Source organism: Prunus persica, chromosome G2 (genome assembly GCF_000346465.2).
Source record: "Prunus persica cultivar Lovell chromosome G2, Prunus_persica_NCBIv2, whole genome shotgun sequence".
NCBI lineage: Eukaryota > Viridiplantae > Streptophyta > Magnoliopsida > Rosales > Rosaceae > Prunus > Prunus persica.
In genome coordinates, this window is record NC_034010.1 from 4,504,841 (window position 1) to 4,528,363 (window position 23,523).

General features: G+C 37.4%; 3 protein-coding genes across 5 annotated transcripts; 2 read left to right on the forward strand and 1 right to left on the reverse strand.

The window, feature by feature from the left end:
- LOC18785928 (cation/H(+) antiporter 15) lies at nt 1,368-3,936 on the reverse strand. Its single transcript, XM_020557145.1, has 2 exons — nt 2,917-3,936; nt 1,368-2,549 (listed from the first exon to the last, which is right to left on the reverse strand). Exons 1-2 carry the CDS (start codon nt 3,934-3,936, stop codon nt 1,368-1,370), a joined length of 2,202 nt encoding a protein of 733 aa, XP_020412734.1.
- Nucleotides 6,072-9,155, forward strand: LOC109947011 (transcription termination factor MTERF6, chloroplastic/mitochondrial-like). Of its 2 annotated transcripts, XR_002270019.1 has the most exons (2): nt 6,072-7,430; nt 8,564-9,155. XR_002270019.1 is itself a non-coding variant. In XM_020556274.1 (1 exon), exon 1 carries the CDS (start codon nt 6,187-6,189, stop codon nt 7,372-7,374), a length of 1,188 nt encoding a protein of 395 aa, XP_020411863.1. In that variant the 5' UTR covers nt 6,072-6,186; the 3' UTR covers nt 7,375-7,565. The 2 variants fall into 2 exon arrangements, 1 of the variants encoding a protein (XP_020411863.1); XM_020556274.1 differs by lacking the exon at nt 8,564-9,155 and having other exon boundaries at nt 6,072-7,565.
- LOC18785911 (transcription termination factor MTERF15, mitochondrial) lies at nt 18,989-22,378 on the forward strand. Of its 2 annotated transcripts, XM_007219277.2 has the most exons (3): nt 18,989-20,335; nt 20,670-21,244; nt 21,395-22,378. In XM_007219277.2, exon 1 carries the CDS (start codon nt 19,080-19,082, stop codon nt 20,271-20,273), a length of 1,194 nt encoding a protein of 397 aa, XP_007219339.2. In that variant the 5' UTR covers nt 18,989-19,079; the 3' UTR covers nt 20,274-20,335; nt 20,670-21,244; nt 21,395-22,378. The 2 variants fall into 2 exon arrangements, with proteins under 2 accessions (XP_007219339.2, XP_020413339.1); XM_020557750.1 differs by having other exon boundaries at nt 18,989-21,244.

Genomic DNA, 23,523 nt, shown 5'->3' on the forward strand with positions numbered 1-23,523 from the left:
ATCTTCGAACTGGGTTGGCCTCAGTCCACGAAGTTTGTAAGCAAGCTATCTTCCCACAAAAGCAGCGCGGTGCCACCACATCCAACTCTTCCTCTCCTTCAATTATATCAGGCTTCATCTTAAATTTTCGTGGAAACCCAACCTCTGATTTCTAGGATTTTATCTTCTTCTATGGGAGGAGGAAGCCAATTTGGGGTTTTTTGGTTCGCCAGGCAGCTCAAATCAATTCGATCGTTTTATCTTCTCAGTTGTTAGAGGTGGGGTCCACAAGTACACGTCACAACCTCAGATTGGTGGGAAAAATCCCAGCTCAGTTGAATTGACCAATATACCCCTGCCACATCATCATTTTAACGGAACTTGGGATGGCGTTGACGGAAAGTGGTTTAGTGACACACAAAACCTTGGTCAAGGGGGCAAAGTGGGTCACTTTAACTTTGAGGGGATTAAGTGGGAATTTATTAATGTTTCATGGTGCACTATAGCAGTTAAGCCTTATAGGATATGTGTATGGATATGTTCCAAAACATCCGAGACCCGAAAAAAAGATAATATTGGCGATATTTCGTTGATATTATCAATATTATGGTCCTTGCTCGCGATCCAACGCTTATCCCCCAACCCTGACCCACTCTCTCTCTCTCTCTCTCTCTCTCTCTCTCTCTCTCTCTCTCTCTCTCTCTCTCTCTCTCTCTCTCTCTCTCTCTCTCTCTCTCTCTCTCTCTCTCTCTCTCTCTCTCCCCTTACTTTTTTTTAATGTTTTTTTTTCAAATTTTAAAACATTTTTATGGATGTTGGGTCTTTAAAAAGGGTAATGATTTCCCCACTCCAATTTTATCCATTTACACTCCTTTTTTAGTTATAAAATAGAGTGTAAGTGGATAAAATTGAAGTGGGAAAATCACCACTCTTAAAAAATATTATATTTTTTATTTAAAGCCACGTGGCCTAATAGCATTGGATGTGTGGACTCCACATATGTGCCACGTCAACATTTTAATAGAATTTTGACGGAATCTCATGGAATGGACTAATTTGATGTACGCTTAGTAACGTTAAGGACCAACCATGTCACACAAAAATATAAAGGACAAAATGTGATAATTCCGTGAACCTTGAGGACCAATTGAGATAAAAACCCTTAATATAGTAGCAAAGGGGACAAAAGAATGAGAATAGAAGATTTGTGATGTTACATTGATTTGGATCACAAGGTAAAGGGTAGAAAATTAATGGCGGAGAGAAAACTAAGATGATCTAGGTATGCTACCATTTAGTGAGTGGTACTTCATGAACCAAGCTGCCAAGTAGTGATGATGATATGATATGCTCAAACTGTTCCAACAAGATCTCCCTTAACCAATCCCTCAAGCATAATTTGAATCTCCACCTTGTTGCACTATAAGAATGGATGTAGTAGCCAAAGAGGCTGAAGATACCAATTCATTTCCAACAACTCCTATCTCATTAGAGTCGTTGCTAGAATCTAGAAACATTGTGGCGGTGTCGTTTGACATGCTTTCATGCCTTCTTCCCACTATGACCATATCATAGTCACCTTCCATGGCGTTTATTTCTGTAAGGGTTTGTTCCCAACTTATCACCAGCTTCTCTAATAATTCTATGGAGGTATCGGTCATTGACCTCAACCTAAACTCATCCATGCACAAGTCATCAAGTGTCTTTTGCCTCCCTAAATTTTCCATTGCCTCCAAAATACCAACATTCACTTCTGCTCCCTCTTTATTTGGTTTAAGGTTAAACCGTACCACGGTTAGCCTAACGTGAGGATGACCAGCCATTCTAGCCGCATACGCTAATGCCTCGCGATCATCTACGCCACCTATGAACAACATGGCAAAGTGGTGACGACAGTTGGAGTAGGTGGATTTACCGAGGCCACGATCCACAAAGACACCTACAGAGCACCGTGCATTTGCAATCAAGTTGTTGTTGAGGCTCTTCAAATGCGAGTTATTTGATTCTTGCAGTGGTCCTCCTCCATCCATAGTTGTAGAATATTGCTGGTGGAATGGGATGATTATAAGGGCAACACGATTCTCCTCCGCCATGCTGCATATGTCTTGATGCATCGTGGTATAGGCAGACACCGCGGTGAGTGTTTGGACGAAGACGTTGTCTCTCTGTTTGGCATAGAGTTCAAAGGAACTTGAGGGAGAGGAGTTTTCAGACACATACACATCATTGATGTTGGTAGTATTAGTTCCGGAAGTGTCACGCAAAAGCAACATCGCGGATGTGTGCCCAGTTAGTTCGACAAGGTGGACGGCAAGGACATGTATAGGGGATTGTTTGGTTGGATTAGAAGCATCAAGGAGGTTGATTGTTCCAGGGACATCGCGTGAGGTGTGGATGCATGCGAGGATTCGAAGCTCGGTTTTCGGTCTTAGGCCTCCTATATTCCTCTGTTTGTATTGCGTGGAAGGCCTACTAGTCGACTTGTAAACAACGGCTAGAAACGGCCCAACAAAAAATGTCATCATCCAAATCGCCACCATCATTAGTGAAAAAGTTTGTCTGTTCAAGACCTGGCAACATAAATACCACATAACAAGGATCGATTTCAAAGATACCCAGTATCGAGTTCAACATGCATACATACATATGATTCAATAATATGTCATATATACATATATATAAATTAAATATAATTTAGCCACATAAATTATAGTATAGTACGGTAGTACAGTCACGTGGTATAACTTATCCACACCTGTTATAATATAAGTGGATATGTATTGATACTATTTCATAAAATGGGAAATAGCAACCATGTCGTCCACTCATATTATAAAATGTGTACAAACTATACCACATGGTCGTACTCTAGTAGCATAATATAATTTCTCGCTTGAAGCCATATATATCGATATATTGTAGTATGTATGTATGTACCTTTAGGTCCCTAGCAGCGTTGAGTATAATAATTGTCAATAAGCCTTTGGTGTTCATGAGAAATCCAAGAGCTAGACTATCCCGTGGTGACATTTTGTTGAGTAAGCCGGCAACGAAAGTGCTTACAATCTTAGCCACAAAAGCTATGATGAAAACAGCGACTACACGATATATGTTAGTCCCAGTTTTTGCTTCCGATGCTGGATCTCTAAGATTGAGAATATCGTCAACGCTGACTCTTACGCCGTTGACGGAGTAGTAGATAGGCATCAACACCACAGGCACAAAAGTTCTGAGCTTCTCTATAAGAGTGTTTGAGAATTCTCCCCTAGGCATAATAGCTCCAAATATAAAAGGCCCTACCATGGAGTGTGATCCTCCTGCATCGGTAATTAACCCACAAAGCACAACCCCAGCCATGACATAACATGTGAGCCCGTGGTAGTCGATGTTGTTACTCTCACGGGCTCCCTCGCGGATTCGGTTAATAATCCGCGAGAGAGCCGGACGTACAACGAAAACGCATAGTCCTACAAAAGCCAAGGTGGACGTCACTGCTAAAATTTGATTATGATTGACTATGGCCATTCCCGTCAAAAGAAGAAACCACGAGCACAAGTCGGAGATAACGGAGGCAGATAAGGCGAGTCCTCCAACATCAGAGTAGAGAAGTTTTAGGTCCGCCAGGATTCCGGCGAGGTCCGAGAAGTTGGTGGTGGCAAGGGCAATGCCCCAAAAGAATGGGCCGTACTTTGTGCCCTTGGCTTTTGTTTGGTAGTCAAAGTCTTTGTATAGCAAATAGCGAAATAAGCCGAAACCAACAAGGACACAAAAGACAATGCCAACAAGGGCAATGCTGAGTGACTTCTTCCCAGCACGTAGTATTGGTTTGAAATCAAGCTCCAAACCCACCAGGAACATGTGGTAAACAAGGGCAAAGTTTCCCGCAGTCTCTAACATCAACAAGCTACTCAAAGGAAATATATTTGATTTCAAAAAGATCACAACACCCAATGCCATGCCTCCCTGAAAATTTTAAATTAGTACTGAAAATATATGCTCTAATGACAATTATTTTTTCGTGATAAACATAAATTTTTCAAGCACACAGTAACAATATAGAACTTAATTAAGACTCAAAGTATCCATTTGTTTCGACGCACCTCACCAGGACCCTGTAATTTCAATTTGGCTTATATTTTTCTTGAAAAAGGATTTCTTTTTTCTTCTTCTGATTTATAACAACCACATAAAATGGCCAAAATGGCACGCGTGTAGAAAGGCTAAGACCATTAGCATGTTATGTCAATTCATGTAAAACATATATCTAGGGGTACAATCCTTTCAGCATATGGGCAATATGGCGCAGGAGGACTAGTATATATTATTTTCTACCAGTTAAACACATGGTCATCGATAGTCGTCCAAATATTGTAGATTGATATCCGACACCAAATAATATTTACGCCGAATTATAAATAATTTGTAATAGAGTAATAAGGGTATGCAGTACTCACAAGAATCTCAGGGACAATGCGTGGTTGGTGCAAGGGTTTGCACACGAGCACCAAAAGATGAGTGAAGAACATGGTGATGATCATTCTCATAACAAGGACGGGGAGAGCTTGCATCAAGGGGTTTTGGGCACGCCATAGCCCATATGGGGAAACTTTTCTTACATAGCATAACTGCACTGAATCTTTTGTATCAGCCTTTAAAAAATAAGTTTCCCCACCTGTACCGTTGTTAACCATTATCCGTGCTTCTCTGCCCCTTGACGTACGTCTTCCCAAAATTAAGCAGGCCTTCGATCTTCGTCTTCCTCTTCTTTCCTTTTGATTTTGTTCAGCACCAACAACCCTTGTCCAGAGAGACTTAAGAAAATAATGGCGTAATATTCCCGAGGAGAAATTGAGGCCCCAATCTCATAGAGAGACAACGAGACTGTATATATGCACAATGTCGTAAGGAGGTTATATACAACCGATGCACACAAAATTTCTTACAACGGCTTAGTTGTAACGAAACGGGTAGAGTTGTTCCGCTAGTTTGGTTTGGAAAGTTCTTTTGGCTTCTTACATGCAAAGAGTCAAGGTTTCTTGTTTTTTGGTTTTTTTTTTTTCGTACTGTTTTTTCAGTCAAATATTGTATATATGTCAATATCTATAATTGAGGTATTTATTTGAGCTCGTGGAAAATGTAGTGGCAAATTTGATTGTGATATTGGTCCAATCAGATTTAGATCATCTTCTCTCTTGTGATGAACCAGCTTATACCCTCTCCTCTCCTCTCTTGTGAATTCAAGCTCTCATGGAATTATTGAGGTGACGGCTCCTCCATTAAAACATGTTTTAGTGGAAATTGGACAAACCAAGCATTAGAATGGGAATAAGAAATGCAAATAAATGTTTTTAAGGATTTTTTCTATTGAGAGGGGCAATAATATTACTATTATTAAACTCACATACATTGCATGAATGCTAAGACCTGAACCAAGATCTTGAATGGAGGAGTAATTGCTCCAAACTATTGCACTAGTGGTTCTTTTGTAAAATGCAAATAAATATTAGTTAATGTGTTAAATTTCTTTCAGAAATTTTTAAAACTATTAAATATTAATAAACCCCAAAGACACCGCAATCAAATCTCGGCCACCTCCTCCTCGTCTATCTTAGCCTCCACCACCCTTCTCTCTTCTAAAATGCTTGTAGGACTTTGTTGTTAAAGCGCAAACATTTACACAACATATTCACCGTTCACATCAAATTACGCAAAAGCAATATGATTGTCAATACAAAATAATTCACACAACTCATTCAACACATTTGTCTATGCTTATAATACAAATCAATAAACACTTTATCTTTCCCAACTTTATCTCTCACCTGTCATGAAATTTACTATCTTTATTCTATAACTTGTCAGTAGATGTGAGTTAGGTCAGTTGGACAGAACAATAAACTCACCGTTTGATAGATTAAATTAATTTCATGTAATTTAAATTATCATTTATATTAAAATTTAAATAAAAGATGAAAGTACCCATATCAACGCTAGAAAACTGAAAGTTTTTGGGGAACCTATATCATGTTTTTCCTTCTTTTTTTCTTTTTTTTTTTCAGTCCAAAAAAAGAAAAAAGGGGTCCTGTTTTTATTAGATTTTTCTTTTCGGGGCAACGTTATCTGCGACTGCGATACATCAGCAGCTCAGCTGACGATTTCAGTTCTCTCTTCTAAAGAAATCTTCAAATTGAAATTGAGACATCTGACATGGTACCGCTCTACAGTTTGAAGAGCCTTAGATTGGATTGTTCAATATATTCTTGTACATTTGCTTCCAAAACTAAAAGATTTATTGTTGGAGAGCTAAAACCCTGGCAATTTTCTCTTCAAAATCAGTTACTTTACAGACCCCTCACCACTGAAATCTCAGAAAATCCAAACAATTCCACAGTCGCTTACCTCATAAACTCATGTGGCTTGTCGCCGGAAGGTGCCATTTCAGCAGCCAAGTGGGTCGAGTTGCAGTCCCCAGAAAGAGCAGACTCTGTTTTGGCTCTTTTGAGAAACCATGGACTCTCTGAAACCCAGATCTCCAAGATGGTGAGGTCGCGTCCACAACTTCTTTTAGCCAATCCTGAGAAAACCCTTTTGCCCAAGCTTGCGTTTTTCAGCTCTCTTGGAATTTCAAGGCAGGACCTTGCAAAAACTCTGGCTTTTAATCCGAAGCTTTTGTCACGAAGCTTGAAGAAACAGATCATACCCACGTACAATTTCCTTAGGAGTCTGGTTTCTGAGAAAAAGCTTGTTGCTATTTTCAAGCATAACTCGTGTATTTTCGTGGAAAGTAACTGCAATGTGTTGGCAAATATTGGACTTTTGAGAGAATTGGGTATGCCCCAATCATGCATTTCTATGTTGCTAGCTCACTACACTACCGTTTTGATGATAAATCCTGAAAATTTTGGTCAACTTGTGGGTGAGGTTAAGGAAATGGGATTTAATCTGGAAAAGTCGACTTCAGTGAATGCACTGCGTGCCTTGTGTGGTAAGAATAAGCTGATATGGAATCGAAGTCGAGAAGTTTTTAGGAGGTGGGGTTGGTCTGAGGATGATGTTCTCTCTGCTTTCAGGAAGAACCCGCAGTTTATGATTGTGTCGGAGAAGAAACTACTGCAGGCAATGGACCTTTTAGTGAATAAGATGGGATGGCCATCAGAAATGATTGCCAAATATCCAGTGGTCCTGAGCCTCAGTTTGGAGAGGAGACTTATTCCAAGGTGTTCGGTTGTTAAAGTTCTATTGTCGAAAGGATTGGTAAATGAAAACTTGAATTTAGGTTCTGTGTTGCTTCCTGCAGAGAAGGAGTTCTTGGGGAGGTTTGTAACCGGATATCTCAAAGAAGTACCGCAATTGTGGGATGTATATCAAGGGAAAGTGGATATCCAGGATGTATGATATTGATACCTTGAAATGGCTGAGCTTGTATATAGACTTACCCCCTGAATATCCAGGTTTGTAACCATCACTCACTTGTATTAGCTTGCTTTTGGCACAATATTAGAAGGTTGTCTTGTACCCTAGAAATTGTCCCAACGTGTTATTAAATTCTGCTGGAAGTAAATTCATCTGTTCACTTTTTTACTTCATAGCCTGGCTGCTTTTAGTTATATATACTTTCTTATTAGATGACTTGCTTAAAGTTTGCCTTACCACGGTGGTGTTGCCAATCTCCTGCAGTTTATACATTAACATTGGTTAGCCTTGAAAATTGTTTTCATAAAATAGACACATATATTGCTTTTATTCGGAATTTAATCTTGTCCATTTTTGAAGTTATAACATATCAATAGCTGTCAGCACTTTATCCCTTTCTCAGATGAAAGAAAAAGCAGCTTCAGGAAGCAATTATCTCTTCTTCTTTTCTTCTTCTTTTTTGGATTTTTGGGGGAGGGGTGGGGCGGCACGGTGGGGGTTATGATTGAAGAAGTAATATTTGAGATGAGCTGTGTGTACTTCAATCAGGTTAGTCTCTGACTGGTATGATTCATGAACATTGACGTTGTAAATAGGAACGCTAGTCATGGATAGGATATCTGCATTCTGCACAAAGCGTCTTACATTGTAATGATGTACGACTCTTTCTTTTCTTCCTTTTCCTTTTAGCATACCATCTTTTAGCTTTTTCCACTTGGTGCAATTGCAAAAATTGTATTAGTTCATGAAGCTGGGGCATTGTGGAGCAATTGTGGAGGACATCAGTCCTTTCTCCAGCACAAGTTTTTGTGTATGGTGTGGTGGTAAGACAAATTGTTGCTGATACCTTTATTATGTGTTCCAACTTGATCAGTGTCAATTTTGTTTTGCTAAATCCTAAATACAAATTAGCTTCAAAATGATATCCCAAATCCAAACTGATAGGTTGAATGTGATTGTGTGAAAAGTCAAATTGTTGTTGATATGGTGGTAAGACAAATTGTTGTTGATACCTTTATTACGCACCTTAATTGCACATAGTAAATTTGCTGCTGTCATGTTTCAAGTGTCCATGCTTGATCATTTTGTATATACTGTGCATATAAAATATTTAGAGCTCAGTTTTATACTTTGCCCGTGAGGATGTGAATTTTTGTGCCCCCCTTTCTAGAATACAATTGGAGAATTTCCTGTTGCGGTGGAGTTGCCTTCCATAATCTGGAAAATCCTTAGAACCTGAAACTAGAAGGTGAGTTCCATCAGTTAGGATAAAAAGAGAGGAGTGGTTGCTGGAAGCATGAGCTTGTAACGGAGAAAAACTTAGCTGTAACCGGTTCACACAAGTTTTCTCCTTGCAATGACATGATGTATATACATAGCGAGGCTAGAGGGCCATCACATGTAGTGTTAACTGGTTATGTATTGTGGCAATTGTGCCTTTGTTTTCGATTACAAGTGATGATTGTGACCTAAACATGAATTCGTGTGTCAAATATTTTAGAGGTATGTAGGAGATTCTTCATTGTTGTTCAAATTGAAATTGCTGGTTTGTACAAAAAGAGTTGCCCCTAATGTGTGTGGCAGGTGTAACTTGCCGAATGTAGGAAGCACCGTACAACTATCCAACGAGCAAACGCAAGATCACTTTCCAACGTTCTGCAAGATGTGTGTGCCACTTTCCTGTACCTCCATTTCCCAAAAAAGCTTCCAAAAAAAGGTTCCAAAGCCTTCTAACTCCTCCAATAAATATAAATAGACTTGAACGATTCCAAAAATTACAAAATCTCCAAAGTTTTCAACTTATCACCGCTTTAAGCCTAAAAATTTCTTTTTCACCTGGCTCCAACTAAAGTTTCAAATATTTTCGGGGAGAGGTAAATTTTAAAATTTCTTGGAGAGAGGTAAAGCTTTTCTTTTTCTCTAGAAAGTATTAAATTTCGAATTTGGAGTTTCATTTGTTTGTGTTTTTTTTTACTGGGAACAAAGAAAATTGTGGGGTTTAAATAGAAAATCTCTTTTAGTTCTTATTTTTCAGTTTGGGGTGTATTTAAGGGTAGTTTGGGAATATAGTGGGGTTTTCTTAGAAATTGTGAAAATTTAAATTAAAAGTTGGGATGAAGTTAGAACATGGGGTGAACTAAGAGAAGTGTGAGATTTAAATAGAAAATCTCATATTTTATGTGGCTTACATTTCACCTGAGCCCTTGGTCTTGAGGACGTGATGCGTCAAAAAGGCAACTTTTATAGCCAACCCTCTAGCCGTGACCTGAGAACGTGCACCGAAGTTGAGTCTCATGGTGGCATGTTCGTGGTACGTGGTGGTGACCGTAGGAGGCTTCTAACAGTAGGATGTTTGAGGTGATCTGATGAACCTCACCCGTTTTATATTTTCTAGCAATTGCCATTGAAGAAATCGTGGTTGAGTCTTTGAAATTCACTCTCAAGGAAAGGAAATGTTGGGAACTATTAAGTAAAAAGTAGGAAAGTTTCTTCTGGGTTAAGTGTTCCCCCATAAACCCCAAAACTACCAATTTTCGTTAGCTTTTCTTGGTTTTTCACCTCTTATCCATATCAAACTGAGCTACTTATGAGGCCTAAGTAGGGAATATTAGTGTCCTAAAACATATGGAAGAAACAGAGATGGTTACGAGATTCATGTTACTAGTAGTTGTTTCATATGCAAGCAACACTTAACCTAAAGCCACTTCCAAATGATGCTATATGTTTGGGATATGAGTACAATAAATGAAACTGCTCTCAAATCTCAATGATCCCATTTGTTGGAGGAGTGCTAACTCCCAAATCGAGAATAACTTTTACGCAACGAGGATGTCATTATAACAGTATTTCAAATTAATCATACATTATTTTGTAAAAAATTTATACACATAATAACGTGTTGGAAAATATAAACACGTAACAGCGCGTGATTAAAACCCAAAGAATGACGTTTACTACGGTTGATATCACGGTTTTGGTTAAAACCATAGTCTGAAATATCGATAATATCGATGAAATATAAGGGATATTTCGGTTTTTTCGAATCACGGATATTTCGGAACATATCCATGTACATATCGTATAAATATTGACAATATCGATGATAATATCGGAAAATATCGATGTCGATAATTTCGCTCACATTTCAGTAATATTTTGTCAAAATATTGGTGTAATATGGCTAAAATATCGAAAATATCGATGTGAAGGAAAAAAAAAAGGAAAAAGGGGAGAAAAAAGCACAACGGGGATATGAACCCCTCCCATTTTACTCCTCCAACACCTTAAACACCATATCACTTATGTTTTTGTGATAATATGCTAAAATATTTATATTTATATGGGTGGTATGTTAACAATTATATGCAAAACTATTTTGGGGATTTATCATTTGATGACTACTCTTCACAATACACTTACTCTACACATAGAGATGATGAAGATAGTGAAAAATTTGAACCTCGTAGGAACTCTATGTGGTACTAAGTCATTCATGTATCTTACCATGTAATGTATAAAGTGTAAAATATTATAGTAAATCATTATATATAAATGATTACGGTGTATTTAATCTTTTTTCATTAATTATTACATATTTTTTACACTCATAGTGTTTGCCCGCTTGCTGTATAATCAATTTAAATTAGTTAAATCCATCATGCAATGCATTTCCTTCTAATTTTTTGTGATAAACTCATAGATAATTGACTAAATAAACATTCTCCAAAGTTTCAATAAAAATTTTCAAGTTTTTCTTACAATTTCCGTGGTTTTTATTCAATTTTTATCGATATCGATAATATCCTTGTTATAAAATAACCTGGAATATGTGCGAATATTGAGCTGCACGTAAAGTAGATGAGACACAGTATTTAACGAGGTTCGGCTATGCCTACGTCCTCGGAGAGCAGCAGTAGTAACTTTTCCACTATGTAAAATAATAGGGCTACAACTTTAGTGTTTACAATATGTGTGGCTCACTGAATTTTCTCTCTGCTCACTCACCCTATTTCTTCCTTCTCTTCCTCTTCTCTGCCTGACTCTCTTTTCTCTTTCCTTTCCTCCTTTCTCTTTCTTCTCTCTTTCCTCCTTTCTTTTTCTTCTCTCTTTCCTCCTTTCCTTTTCTTCTCCCCGTTTCCTATCTCTTTCTCTCTTCTTCTTTTCCTCTTTTCTTTCTCTCTTCTTCTTTCTCTATTTATAGACATATTAAATGGCACCCGTGTTTCTACAATACACATCCGTGAGTGTGCAGCCAAATACTTTGCTTAATTTTCTTTGTGGGCCCCATAAATGTGGGCTCCACATGTTTCTTCTTTACAACACTCCCCCTTGGAGACCACATGTCCCTAGATTGGTTGCCTCATTAAAATCTTGCTTGGAGAAAACCTAGTAAGGTAGAGAACTGATGGAAGGAAGAAAAAAAAGAGTACAACAATCTGTATAGCATACTTCTGGATGCTCCCCCTGATTAATATCTCCCCCTGATGTCTTCATAACTATCTTTGGAGTGAGAATCTTTCGGAGTGAGTGAATGATGTAGCCACCAACAATTCATATAGTAAATTTATTTCCAGTGAGCTATCTCTATGTAAATCATAGAAATTTTCAGAGTCCGCGTTTCCAACAAAACCTGGGCTATTTGTAAGATCATATGAAAGAATATGCCCATACATGGTGTTATGCGGAGATAGCATCAAATATACCTCAATAAATTGATTGAGGAAAATATTTTATCCTTATCTGGAAAATATGATGTCCGGTCCAATATACTTCCAGAAAATCATTAAAGTGTCCAACGGATAATCCTCATAAAAATGCTTCAATACTTTCTTAGTATAAGCAATAATCTCGTTGGTATAATGCTCGATCCTTAAGTCGAGACAAATATTTCTTGAATTCTGCAGAATCTTTAATGTGTTGCAATCACATCAATGTACTCATTGAGGTAATTTATGCATATTAATATTGAGTACAAATTTTGTGCTTCAAGCACATGTCCTTTAGGGACTTGCTTTATGCAATGTCAATCCTCTCAACGGATTTTGTTTAAAAGGGATTAAACTTTATGACACATTATATAGCTTTAACCCAGCTATTTATACATCTTTAGGAAATCACTTCTGGCGATATGCTCCGTGCATTTAATAACCCTTAAAGATAATATGTTGGTCTCCGTAATTGTGTAATAAGGGGGGCACAATTGAATCTGTAAATATGGAGAAAACCCAACATTCCTTGTTTCTGCCAAAAACATTGTGTCATACAAAGTAGGTATATTCCCTTTTATTCCGAACACCCAAGTATAACTTTCAGTATTGACAAATTTGGGGTTCGTACTGTGGGTTTGTTCTTTCACGTTCATTCTCATTTATAATGGAATTACCTCGTTCCATTTTGGCCAATAATATTGTCGACATTTAATAATTGAACGTGGTTCCAATCAACACAGCCCATTGATGATTTGAGTAGCTACTCCAAAACCAAAAATTGTCATTCATCAATTCATGATCTCACCATTCTCATTTGCATGCGCATACATCAATTATAAGCATTTCTTTGCTTTTGGGTACCCAAGCCACTTCAGAGGGCTTTTATTATGTAAGAATGTGGATTATAACCTCCAATGAAGCGTTATTTTATAGTAGGGCGTGGATAATCTCCATTTAGGGAGTTGGAACATTTAGAACCCATATATCTGTCATGCTGCAGGCATGCCACAGATTAATACATACATGTCAATTAATTTATGGGACTTTAACCCATATTATGGGACTTTAACCCATATAATTTGCTACGCATTAGGTGTGCATAATATCAATATTGACATGTCAAAGGATTGTCCTTTCGGGACTTCAATCCATATCATTTGCTACGCAACAGGCGTGCACCCATATTGATCACTGCTATACCCATATTCTGTTCTTATGGGACTTTAATCTGTGCAGTGTATTATCAATGTATCCAACTTGCAATCTGTAAAATTTGCGTTAATAATTCATGGATACATACAAGCCATTCTTTTGGAACGGACTTATCTCCCCATTTGGTTACCTTTCAAGATAAAATATCAAATAGGTATATAAGCATAAAATAACACAAGTATTGCTTACATCCTTAGGTGGGAGAAACTTTTCTCAAGTATCATTCAAGCTTATATCGGCCCAGTAAATATAAAGTATCACTTGATGATCTTGTTATATCCTGCAAGAGCAAAAATCACAATTCTTTTCTCTGTCAAAAACAAATAACTCTCAGAGTTAGAATCACTGCATGGATTCATTCTTCAGATGTTCATTCTAAAGAAATAAAATCTCTTATGAACAGAGAGTTATAAAAAGAGAAAAAATGCAAAAAGATTGTGATATTGATTGCAAGGTAAGGTAAGCAATCAAGGAAGGAAGCTGGTGGGAGCAGACAATAAGCTCTCATATCTCCTAGTCTAGAAGGACTTCCAGAGATTAGAGCATAAGGTCGCCTTCACAGTTCCCTGATGTAGCGGAAACATGATCAGGAATAGTCTTGCTTCCTGAATGGATGATCAGAGATAGTCTTGCTTCTCAGGCATATTGAGTGCTTACTGATAAGAAAAACAAGTAGATATCGCATCACTAGGTATGGAGTAAACTGGATGTCTTCTACAAAGAAAATTTCGTTAGTAACACATTTATACACAAATACAATGAATAGGTAGAACCGGTGAATTTCAAATTAACCATAGGAAAATTGCGAGATTCTCGGGATGCTTTTGAAAAAGTAGCTCCGTGAAATCCGTAAAGCAAGATCGGCTTTGAAAATAATAGTTGAAAACGCCGAAAGTGCCGACAGGCATTATTAGAGGCCACGTGAAGTTTTGGACTCTGGGAAAGAAAAAGATAATATGGGGATTCGAGAAGATATTGGGGTCCTGAAAAACAGTAGCCATATTTCCTCCTATAGATATGGCCTTTGCAAAACTTGATTGGAGCAACTGCGTTTCAACTCAAATTTCTTCATTTTCTGAAACTTTAATTTTCCGAAGACTTTCTTCGAAACCTTCTCAAAAATGGCTTCCTCTTCTTCCTGCCCAAATTATTTCAATTTAAATGATGCTCCCACAACTACCAATGATGCCCAAGTTTGGCGTTCATCCTTTGTATCCCAAAATCGTCATCTCACAGTTAATGATTCTGTGATGATGAATGATGCTACTGCTGTCATAGTAGCTAGGAATTTCATTACTCCAATGGATGAAATGCTGTTAACAGGGAGGTCTAAGGAAGAGGCTATTGATGACTCAATGGCTTTTAGCATTCAGAGTGCTGCTTCTGTTTCTAACATGGCTGATCGTTTGCGTGCTAGAGCAAACGAGGTTGAGAAGCTGACAACTGAAAATTCGTATCTTCAAAGAATGCTTCATGAGTCTCAACAGGAGGTTGAGAAACTTAAAGGAGAGAATAATTCCTTGTTGAAACTGATGAGTTCGTACTCCGTTGATACACTGAGAAGGCTAGACATGCTGCAGGTCTCCAATGAAAGAATTTTGGGAGACCACGAGAAGCTCATGGCCAAGCTTAAGAAGCGCCGTACTCTTCCTTCAGAGGCTTCCAGAACATAATGTAATTTTATAGATTTTACAGGGCCTGCACCTTAATTGCAGGTGGAAAAAAAATCTATCTGTTGTATGTTCCTGTAATAATAATTGCGCACATTTTTAAACTTGCACCTGTGGTTTTTACGTCTTTTCAAAATGACGGTTTGGAACCTTGTGCCTTATAGGTTCAAATAACCACATTGTCTCTCCCAAATTGCATGGTAGCCCGGAACTTTTGGCCTGGGCACAAACTCAGAATTTATTTGCCCTTTTCAAATGGACATGAAATGTGAATTGAGTAAAAGCCATGATAATATCGCAATATAGTAGTGAAGAGCATTAACTACTATATACCCACAACTTCAAGTTTAGGATCTCTCATATATTTGGATCCATGGGCTTCCGGCCCAGATATAACAAAATATGTGGGGAGCCTCAATTCATTATTTGAGGTTTATATTGATATTATCCATTTCGCGGTGTGTTCTTAACAACCGGAATTCACAAAATATATTTCTTCCTTGAGATGTCGATTATAACAAAATCGAACTTTAAATTCATCATCTTCTTATGCCAAAGAAATATGTAGCATACCACAATTTGCAATAATGCCTCAAGGGTTGTCCATTTAATTGTTGGAACTTCAGGTTCTCAACACTGTTAAATTTTGAACTTCAGGCCAAAGCCACATATTCTCATGGTATGGACATTTTTACAATTTTCTGTACATATTTCGGGACTTCAAGCCCTTGCATAATTGTCCATATTTTGAGGAAGTTCTGGCATCTCATTTAATTGTTCATCCATGAGTTTAAGGAACTGCAGGTTCCCTTTTGTATGTAGTGACGGTTTACCCAAAATGGTTCATATTTATGCATACGTCACTATTCATGTGAATAGTACTATTCATCAAGTCATGAATGCGTATCTATTCATCTGCCAGTACAGTTATCATCAATGTGTACGGCACCATGAAACTGCAGGTTCCCTTTTGTATATAGTGACGGTTTACCCAAAATGGTTCATATTTATGCATACGTCACTATTCATGTGAATAGTACTATTCATTAAGTCATGAATACGTATCTATTCATCTGCCAGTACAGTTATCATCAATGTGTACAGCACTATGAACCAATACGGTACTGTTACATCATTAAGGAACTCTAGGTCCTTATTTACATGTCAGGGATCAAGGACCCTTAATTTCGATCACATGTTTACAAATACAGTACCGGAGAGACTGCCAGCTCTCATATTAATATCATTATCAAGGATCTTCAAGTCCTGATGTAATTGTGTGATGAGGATCAAGGAACTTCTGGTCCTGATCTGCATACTGTAAAAACTCATCATACAGCACAATTAATCCATAAAATAAATTGCTGGTAAATAAATTACTGGTATGGACGATAAACCCGCACCATACATTTAAATAAAAGTAAAGGCGTGGACGATAAACCCGCACCACCCTTTTAAATAAATGTAAATGTGCAGTAAATTAAATTCATAAATTAAATTGCTTGCTGTATGGACGTTAATCCCGCACCATACCTTAAATAAATTAAAAGCTTGCTGTATGGACGTTAATCCCGCACCATACCTTAAATTAAATTAAATGTGCGGTAAAGTAAACGTGCTTGTATGGGCACTAATTCTGCTCCACACATTTAAATAAAAGCAAAGGCGTGGACGATAAACTCGCACCACCCTTTAAATAAATATTGCCGTATAGGTAATAAACCTACACCATACCATAAATAATACTTTAAGTAAAAGTAAATTTGCGATAAAGTAAACGTGCTTGGATGGGCACTAATTCTGCTCCATACATTTAAATAAAAGCAAAGGCGTGGGCGATAAACCTGCACCACCCTTTTAAATAAATACTGTTGTATGGGTAATAAACCTACACCATACAGTAAATAAAATAAATGTGGGAATAAAAACCACCACTGAACAAGATAAGGAAAGTGTTAGTATTAGTAACGGTCTCCCACTGATAATATGTTTAGTATTACCAAGGGTCCATTTTTGTTAGTGGTTAGTAATAGAAAAGCAGATAAAGATAGTATATTATATTACCATCAACTTTTCATATATAATATATATATATATATATTATACTGATATATTAGTGGAAAGCTAGATGCGTTGGCTTTTCTTCTTTACATCAACATAATGGTTAATAGTATAAATAATAGTGCAGCACAAAAATTATACCTGAGAGCTTCTCGTGCTGATAACGTGTTATAAAATAACCTGGAATATGTGCGAATATTGAGCTGCACGTAAAGTAGATGAGACACAGTATTTAACGAGGTTCGGCTATGCCTACGTCCCTGGAGAGCAGCAGTAGTAACTTTTCCACTATGTAAAATAATAGGGCTACAACTTTAGTGTTTACAATATGTGTGGTTCACTGAATTTTCTCTCTGCTCACTCACCCTATTTCTTCCTTCTCTTCCTCTTCTCTGCCTGACTCTCTTTTCTCTTTTCTTTTCTCCTTTCTCTTTCTTCTCTCTTTCCTCCTTTCCTTTTCTTCTCTCTTTCCTCCTTTCCTTTTCTTCTCCCCGTTTCCTATCTCTTTCTCTCTTCTTCTTTTCCTCTTTTCTTTCTCTCTTCTTCTTTCTCTATTTATAGACATGTTAAATGGCACCCGTGTTTCTACAATACACATCCGTGAGTGTGCAGCCAAATACTTTGCTTAATTTTCTTTGTGGGCCCCATAAATGTGGGCTCCACATGTTTCTTCTTTACAACAATCCTGATATTTTCATCGAAATTTTCATATTTTTGAACTATCGATATTTCCGATATCACGATATTTTAGACCTTGGTTAAAACTAGGGGTGGCATTTTAAACCGAAAAACTGAAAAACCGCAAAAACCAACCGATATTTTACCGCAATAAAACCGCAATCGCGGTATTAAGAACCGAACCGCATTTACGGTTGCGGTTGCGGTATTTGATTTTCAAAATTTGCGGTTACCGCAAACCGCAAAGTATAGCCGCACGGCTATACTCTATGAATAATTAAGTAAAATTGTAAACCCTTCTCTTCTCTTGAATTGGTGGAAAGGGAACCAAACAAGATATCCTATTCTTTCACAAGTTGCCAAGGATGTCTTTGCAATTCCAAGTTCTACGGTTGCTAGTGAAAATGTTTTTAGCCTAGGCAAGAGGATTGTGGATCCTTTTAGAAGCTCTTTGCATCCTAAAATGATAGAGGCATTAGTGTGTACTAGTGATGGGCTTAGAGCGGACGAATTTTCCTTTTACAAGGAACCAACAGATGATGAGGTTGAATTCTACAAAGAAATGGAAGATATGACAACTTGTAAGTAATTAGTTTATTTATGCTAATGTTATTTATGCTTCTTCTTATAATAAAATGTACTAAACTATGTTGTTTTATTTGTAGATAGCATTGGTGCTCAAACAATACAAAGGGGTTCTTCAAATCCACTCACCACCAACACTTGAGTTTGTAACATTGGTATATTGCATTTTTCCTTTTAGTTTGTAACTTTAATTAACTGTGAATTGAATTTTTCTTTTTGGTTGTAACTTTAATTCATTTTGCTTTTGGTTTGTAAATTTAAAGGATTTGGAATTGGAATGCTTGAGAAGTTTAACTTTAATTGGAATGTTTGGAATTGTAACTTTAATTTTCTTAGGTTGTGAATGTTTGAGAATTGGAATCGATTGTGAATTTATATATGCTTGAGAAATTGAGGTTGTGTATTTATTTATTTAGGTTGTAAATTTATATTTTTGTGAATGCTTGAGAATTTGCGGTTTTAAACCTCAAATTCGCGGTAACCGACCGCATTTTTGCGGTTTACCGCAATGCGGTAAACCGCAAAACGCGGTCGGTTTGCGGTTTCAAAAATCACCAAACCGCAAATAGTCGGTCGGTTTGCGGTTTGAGTAAAAATTCGCGGTTACCGAACCGCAACCACCCCTAGTTAAAACCCTATGAACCCGTTTTAGTTAAATAAAAAACCCTTCTGGTTCAAAAAGTGAAAACAAACCCTTTGGACCGAAGACCCGCTAGGATTTTAGAAAACAAATTGTTCATCTTCTTCATCGTTTTACAGGGCCACATCTATCATGGTTCTACTCTTCAAATTGAAGAATCTCAGATTGGGTTGTTCATTATTTTCTTGCACATTTGGTTCCAAAACTAGAAGCTTTATGGTTGGAGACGCAAAACCCTCGCATTTCACTCTTCATCCTCAGTTTCTTTACAGATACATCACCACCGAAATCTCACCAACCCAAAACGATTTCACAGTCACTTACCTCATAAACTCATGTGGGTTGTCCCCAGAAGATGCAATTTCAGCGTCCAAGATGGTCAAGTTGAAAGCCCCAGACAGAGCAGACTCTGTTTTGGCCCTTCTAAGAAGCCATGGCCTCTCTCAACCCCAAATCTCAAAGGTTGTCAAGTGTTGCCCAAGAGTTCTTTCATCCTGTCCCGAGAAAACCCTTTCGCCCAAGCTTCAGTTTTTCAGCTCTGTCGGAGTTTCAAGGAAGGACCTTGCAAGATCTGTGGCCACTAATCCATTGCTATTGATAGTAAGCTTGAGGGAACGGATTGTACCCACTTATAATTTCCTTAGGAGTATGATTTCTAAGAAAAATATTGTTACTGTTTTCAAGCGCAGGTCGCGGGTTTTCTTGGGCAGTCACTGCAATGATGTGGTGCTAAATATTGGGCTTTTGAGAGAACTGGGTATGCCTCAATCTTCCATTTCTGTGTTACTAGCTCATTACATTCATGTTGTGATGCACGACCATAACAAGTTTGGTGAAGTTGTGGGTGAGGTTAAGGAAATGGGATTTAATCTGGAAAGTTCGAATTTCGTGTTTGCACTAAACGCATTGTGTGGTAAGAACAGTAAGTCAATATGGAAACGCAGTCGTGAAGTTTATATGAGGTGGGGTTGGTCTGAGAATGATGTTCTTTCTGCTTTCAGGAAAAATCCGGAGTTTATGATTATGTCGGAGAAGAAAATAATGCGAGTAATGGAATTTTTAGTGAACAAGATGGGATGGCCGTCAGGGATGATTGCCAAATGCCCGTGGGTTATGCGTCACAGTTTGGAGAAGAGAATAATCCCAAGGTGTTTGGTTGTTAAGGTTTTGTGGTTGAAAGGTTTGATAGATGAAAACTTGAGTTTGGGATATGTGGTTCAACCTGACGAGAAGCTCTTCGTGGAGAGGTTTGTGACCAAATATCAAAAAGAAGTACCTCAGTTGTGGAATGTGTATCAAAGGAAAGTTGAAATCGAGGACGTATGATTTTGATACGTTGATGCTTCATCACTCACGTGTATCAGATTGCTTCTGCTCAATATTATAAGGTTGCCCATAAGTAAATTTATTGTTTGGTCGCATACTCAATTTCTAGCTGATTACATTTATGTGTACTTTGTTATTAGAAGACCTGGTTGGGTTGGCCTAGCTGCTTTAATTTATGTGTATTTTCTTATTAGAATACCTGCTTGACTTGGCCTGCTCCCTTTGGCATCACCAATCTCTTGCATTTTGTGTTCTTGAGTTTGGTTAGCCTCAAAGTTCATTGCATTACACATATCTTGCATCCATTGTGGTTCAATCAAATTATGAGATATCAACGGTTGTCAGTGCTTTTCTCCCGGCTCTGTTAATAATGTCCTCCACTTGGTTGATTTGTAGGGGACCAGATCAATAAGGCATCAAAGCTCTGGGTGTGAGCCTTTTCTGATGAGAATTTAATGGTGAGGAACACAATATATTCAGTGCTTGTGGCTGTCGATTGGGTTTTTTAAGTTTAAAAACCCGGGTTTGATGGGATGTGTAATGAAAGTTGATTTGGAAATTGGTATCTTTCGGGATGAATCTATTCAGTAAGCTGCTGGAGGTTTGCTGATCTCAAGAGAATGTTAGTTTTGTGGTATGACTTCATTTTTTTGTTTTAGACATCTTGGCATGCATGCCATTTAGATTCAGTTAGTGCTCCAAGCCATGAGAATATGAGTGCCTGAATCTGATTTTCCAGATGTTACTAGTCAGTACAGGCCTATTTCAGAAGTGTAAACATGTGCAATGTCACTGCCAAGAAAATGAAAAAGTGACTTGCAATGCTTTTAACCAATTCTGGATTTGATTCCCATGGACAATAGACAATCTGAAGGTTGAGTCTCATTGCAATGATCTTTTCTTTTTCCTAAGATCGCATACGTTTAGCGGAGACAACAACTTATGTAATCAGTTGAGAAATATAACAGCAGGTATATCTGCACCTCTTTATTAATTTTCAAATGGTTGGCACCTTGTAATACTTCTTACAGTGGAAGTCACCTTGTCATGATTCAGTAACGTGTTATAAACATGTTTTGTTCCTTATTTGAAAATAGGTTCCTTTATTGCTTATGATGCAGATTGTTACTTTGCCCTAATTTGGCAGACACTGAATTCTTGGCCTTGCATATCAATTGGAGGTGCATGTATTCTTATGTCTTTCTTTGAATTTGTCACGTTCTTCAAGTATTGCTGTCTACGCTTATCAGTAGACTACATGTCTACGCTTATTAAAGTTGTCTAGAATGGATTTGGAGAAGTTTCTGTATGGAGAGGATTTTCCATTCAATGCTCAGAATTTGGAAAATGCTAATAAGATTTTGAATCAGAACATATAAGGTCTTGAAGCTAAAATAAAGGTGACTGAATCATCAGCTGGAGGCTTGCTCTTGATAGGTATTATTGCTTTTCTGTGGGGCCATGAGCTTCTAATTTCACAAGGCTATCTACTTGGCCCTGTGGCATAGACAAGGTGAGGCTCCAAGGATTTTTATCTGCATTGAGTAGTTTGGAGATGCTGTAATGTCTTCATGGAGGAGGGGGAAGTTGGGTTAAGGCAACATAGGTCGCCTTTGGAAGCGTAGCTGCATTCTTATTGCGTGTCGACGGATATGTACAACCATCTGCACGATGCATCCAGCCTAAAGCAGACATCTTTGCATTTGTACATATGAATATAGATAAGTCAAAAGCAGACATCATCCTTAGTAGATACAACAAGAGATATACACTCTGACTTGTGTGGTATCGGATGTTTTTAAATTTCGAATTTGCAATGGCATGGATGTAATGCCCTGATTACTGGTTTTATGACTTCTTGAATTGATGTTATTTCCTTCCTGCATATATTACACACTTTTGTAACATCTTGCTAGACAACTTTCTCTTTCTTTAAGGTAGTCTGTCGTTGAAATAGATTGAGGAATATACGATGTTATTTTAGTTTAGTTCTACTTCATTTGGTGGATGCTTAGATGAGCCTGTTCAACCTATATACTGGTAATAGAGATCCTAATGTGTATGAACGCGTATGTACGTATATTTACGTATTGATTTTCAAGCTTTATCGAATCTAAACTAATTGTTTGAGATGAGATGTATTCTTGAATCATGTTAGTCATGGACAGGATGTACCTGCAATGTGCAAAAAGACATGATAAAGGAATTCATTTTCATTCCTCTTTCTTCTTCTGCCTCGTAGAATACCTTATTTGAGCTTTCCACAAGTTTTAGGCATGGTGCAGTAACCGTGGATGTCTTTTGTTGATGCATTAACTTTTAATTCCAACTTGATCAAGATCAATTTGGTTTTGCTAATACCTAAATGCGAATTATCTTCAACCCTGGACGAAAGTCATATTGAGTTGGATGTGCCACATAAGATTATGACCTGTTGATCCGATTTTGGGCATCAAACATAAACTTACACCCTAAAATTTTTCCTTAAAACACATGTTTCAAATATAACACCCTTCCAGAGATAAATTTAGGCTAATGATTTCAGCACTCAATTTTAGTCTCATGTACTCCTCTCGTAAGTGCCAAAAAAAATTATAAAATATTCAGTTTGGAGCGCACACAGCTAAAAGTGGAGTGTGAAAATCACTACAACCCTTAAAAGACATAGGCATGTTTTCCTAACTTGCATAACCACTAGCTTATCACATTCTACGTATCTTATCAAATTTATTTACCAAATTAACTTTTATTTCAACAAATATCAAAATGTTACAGAACGCATCTCTTGCCAGAACAAATGGTCTCATTAAGCTTTCACATGAAAGTTGACCACTGTCGACTGTCGATCTTATATATGTAGATAGTACATTGGTTTTGTTTTTTTTGTTTTTTTTGTTTTTTTTGTTTTTTTTTATTTTTATTTTTTATGGGTCTAAAATACTGCTTCGCTTTTCACTCGCAAGTACATTCCTTTTTTTCTTTTTTTTTCTTTTTTTTTCTTTTTCTTTTTTTTCAGTTGGGTAGGTTAGTTGCACTTGGTTTGATTGACAAAAACATTGCAACTGCCACAACTGAATGTTGCCTCCTTGCATTTGGCAACTGCAGCAAGCATTCCCTTTAGAAACATAACAAGGTAAGCCATGCACAAATTTGAACTCTGGGATTAGATAAACCATTTATAAACTAGCATTAATAAAAGAAAATTATGGATATATATGGCTAATTACAAATATATTACTAACTATAAAAT

Excerpts from the sequence above, each read along its gene's own strand:
- LOC18785928 (XM_020557145.1), bottom strand. The coding sequence starts at position 3,936 with ATGGCATTGGGTGTTGTGATCTTTTTGAAATCAAATATATTTCCTTTG. Across the intron at positions 2,550-2,916 it reads ACGCTGCTAGGGACCTAAAG|GTCTTGAACAGACAAACTTT; the intron begins GTACATACATAC and ends TTATGTTGCCAG.
- LOC109947011 (XM_020556274.1), top strand. The coding sequence starts at position 6,187 with ATGGTACCGCTCTACAGTTTGAAGAGCCTTAGATTGGATTGTTCAATA.
- LOC18785911 (XM_020557750.1), top strand. The coding sequence starts at position 19,080 with ATGGTTCTACTCTTCAAATTGAAGAATCTCAGATTGGGTTGTTCATTA.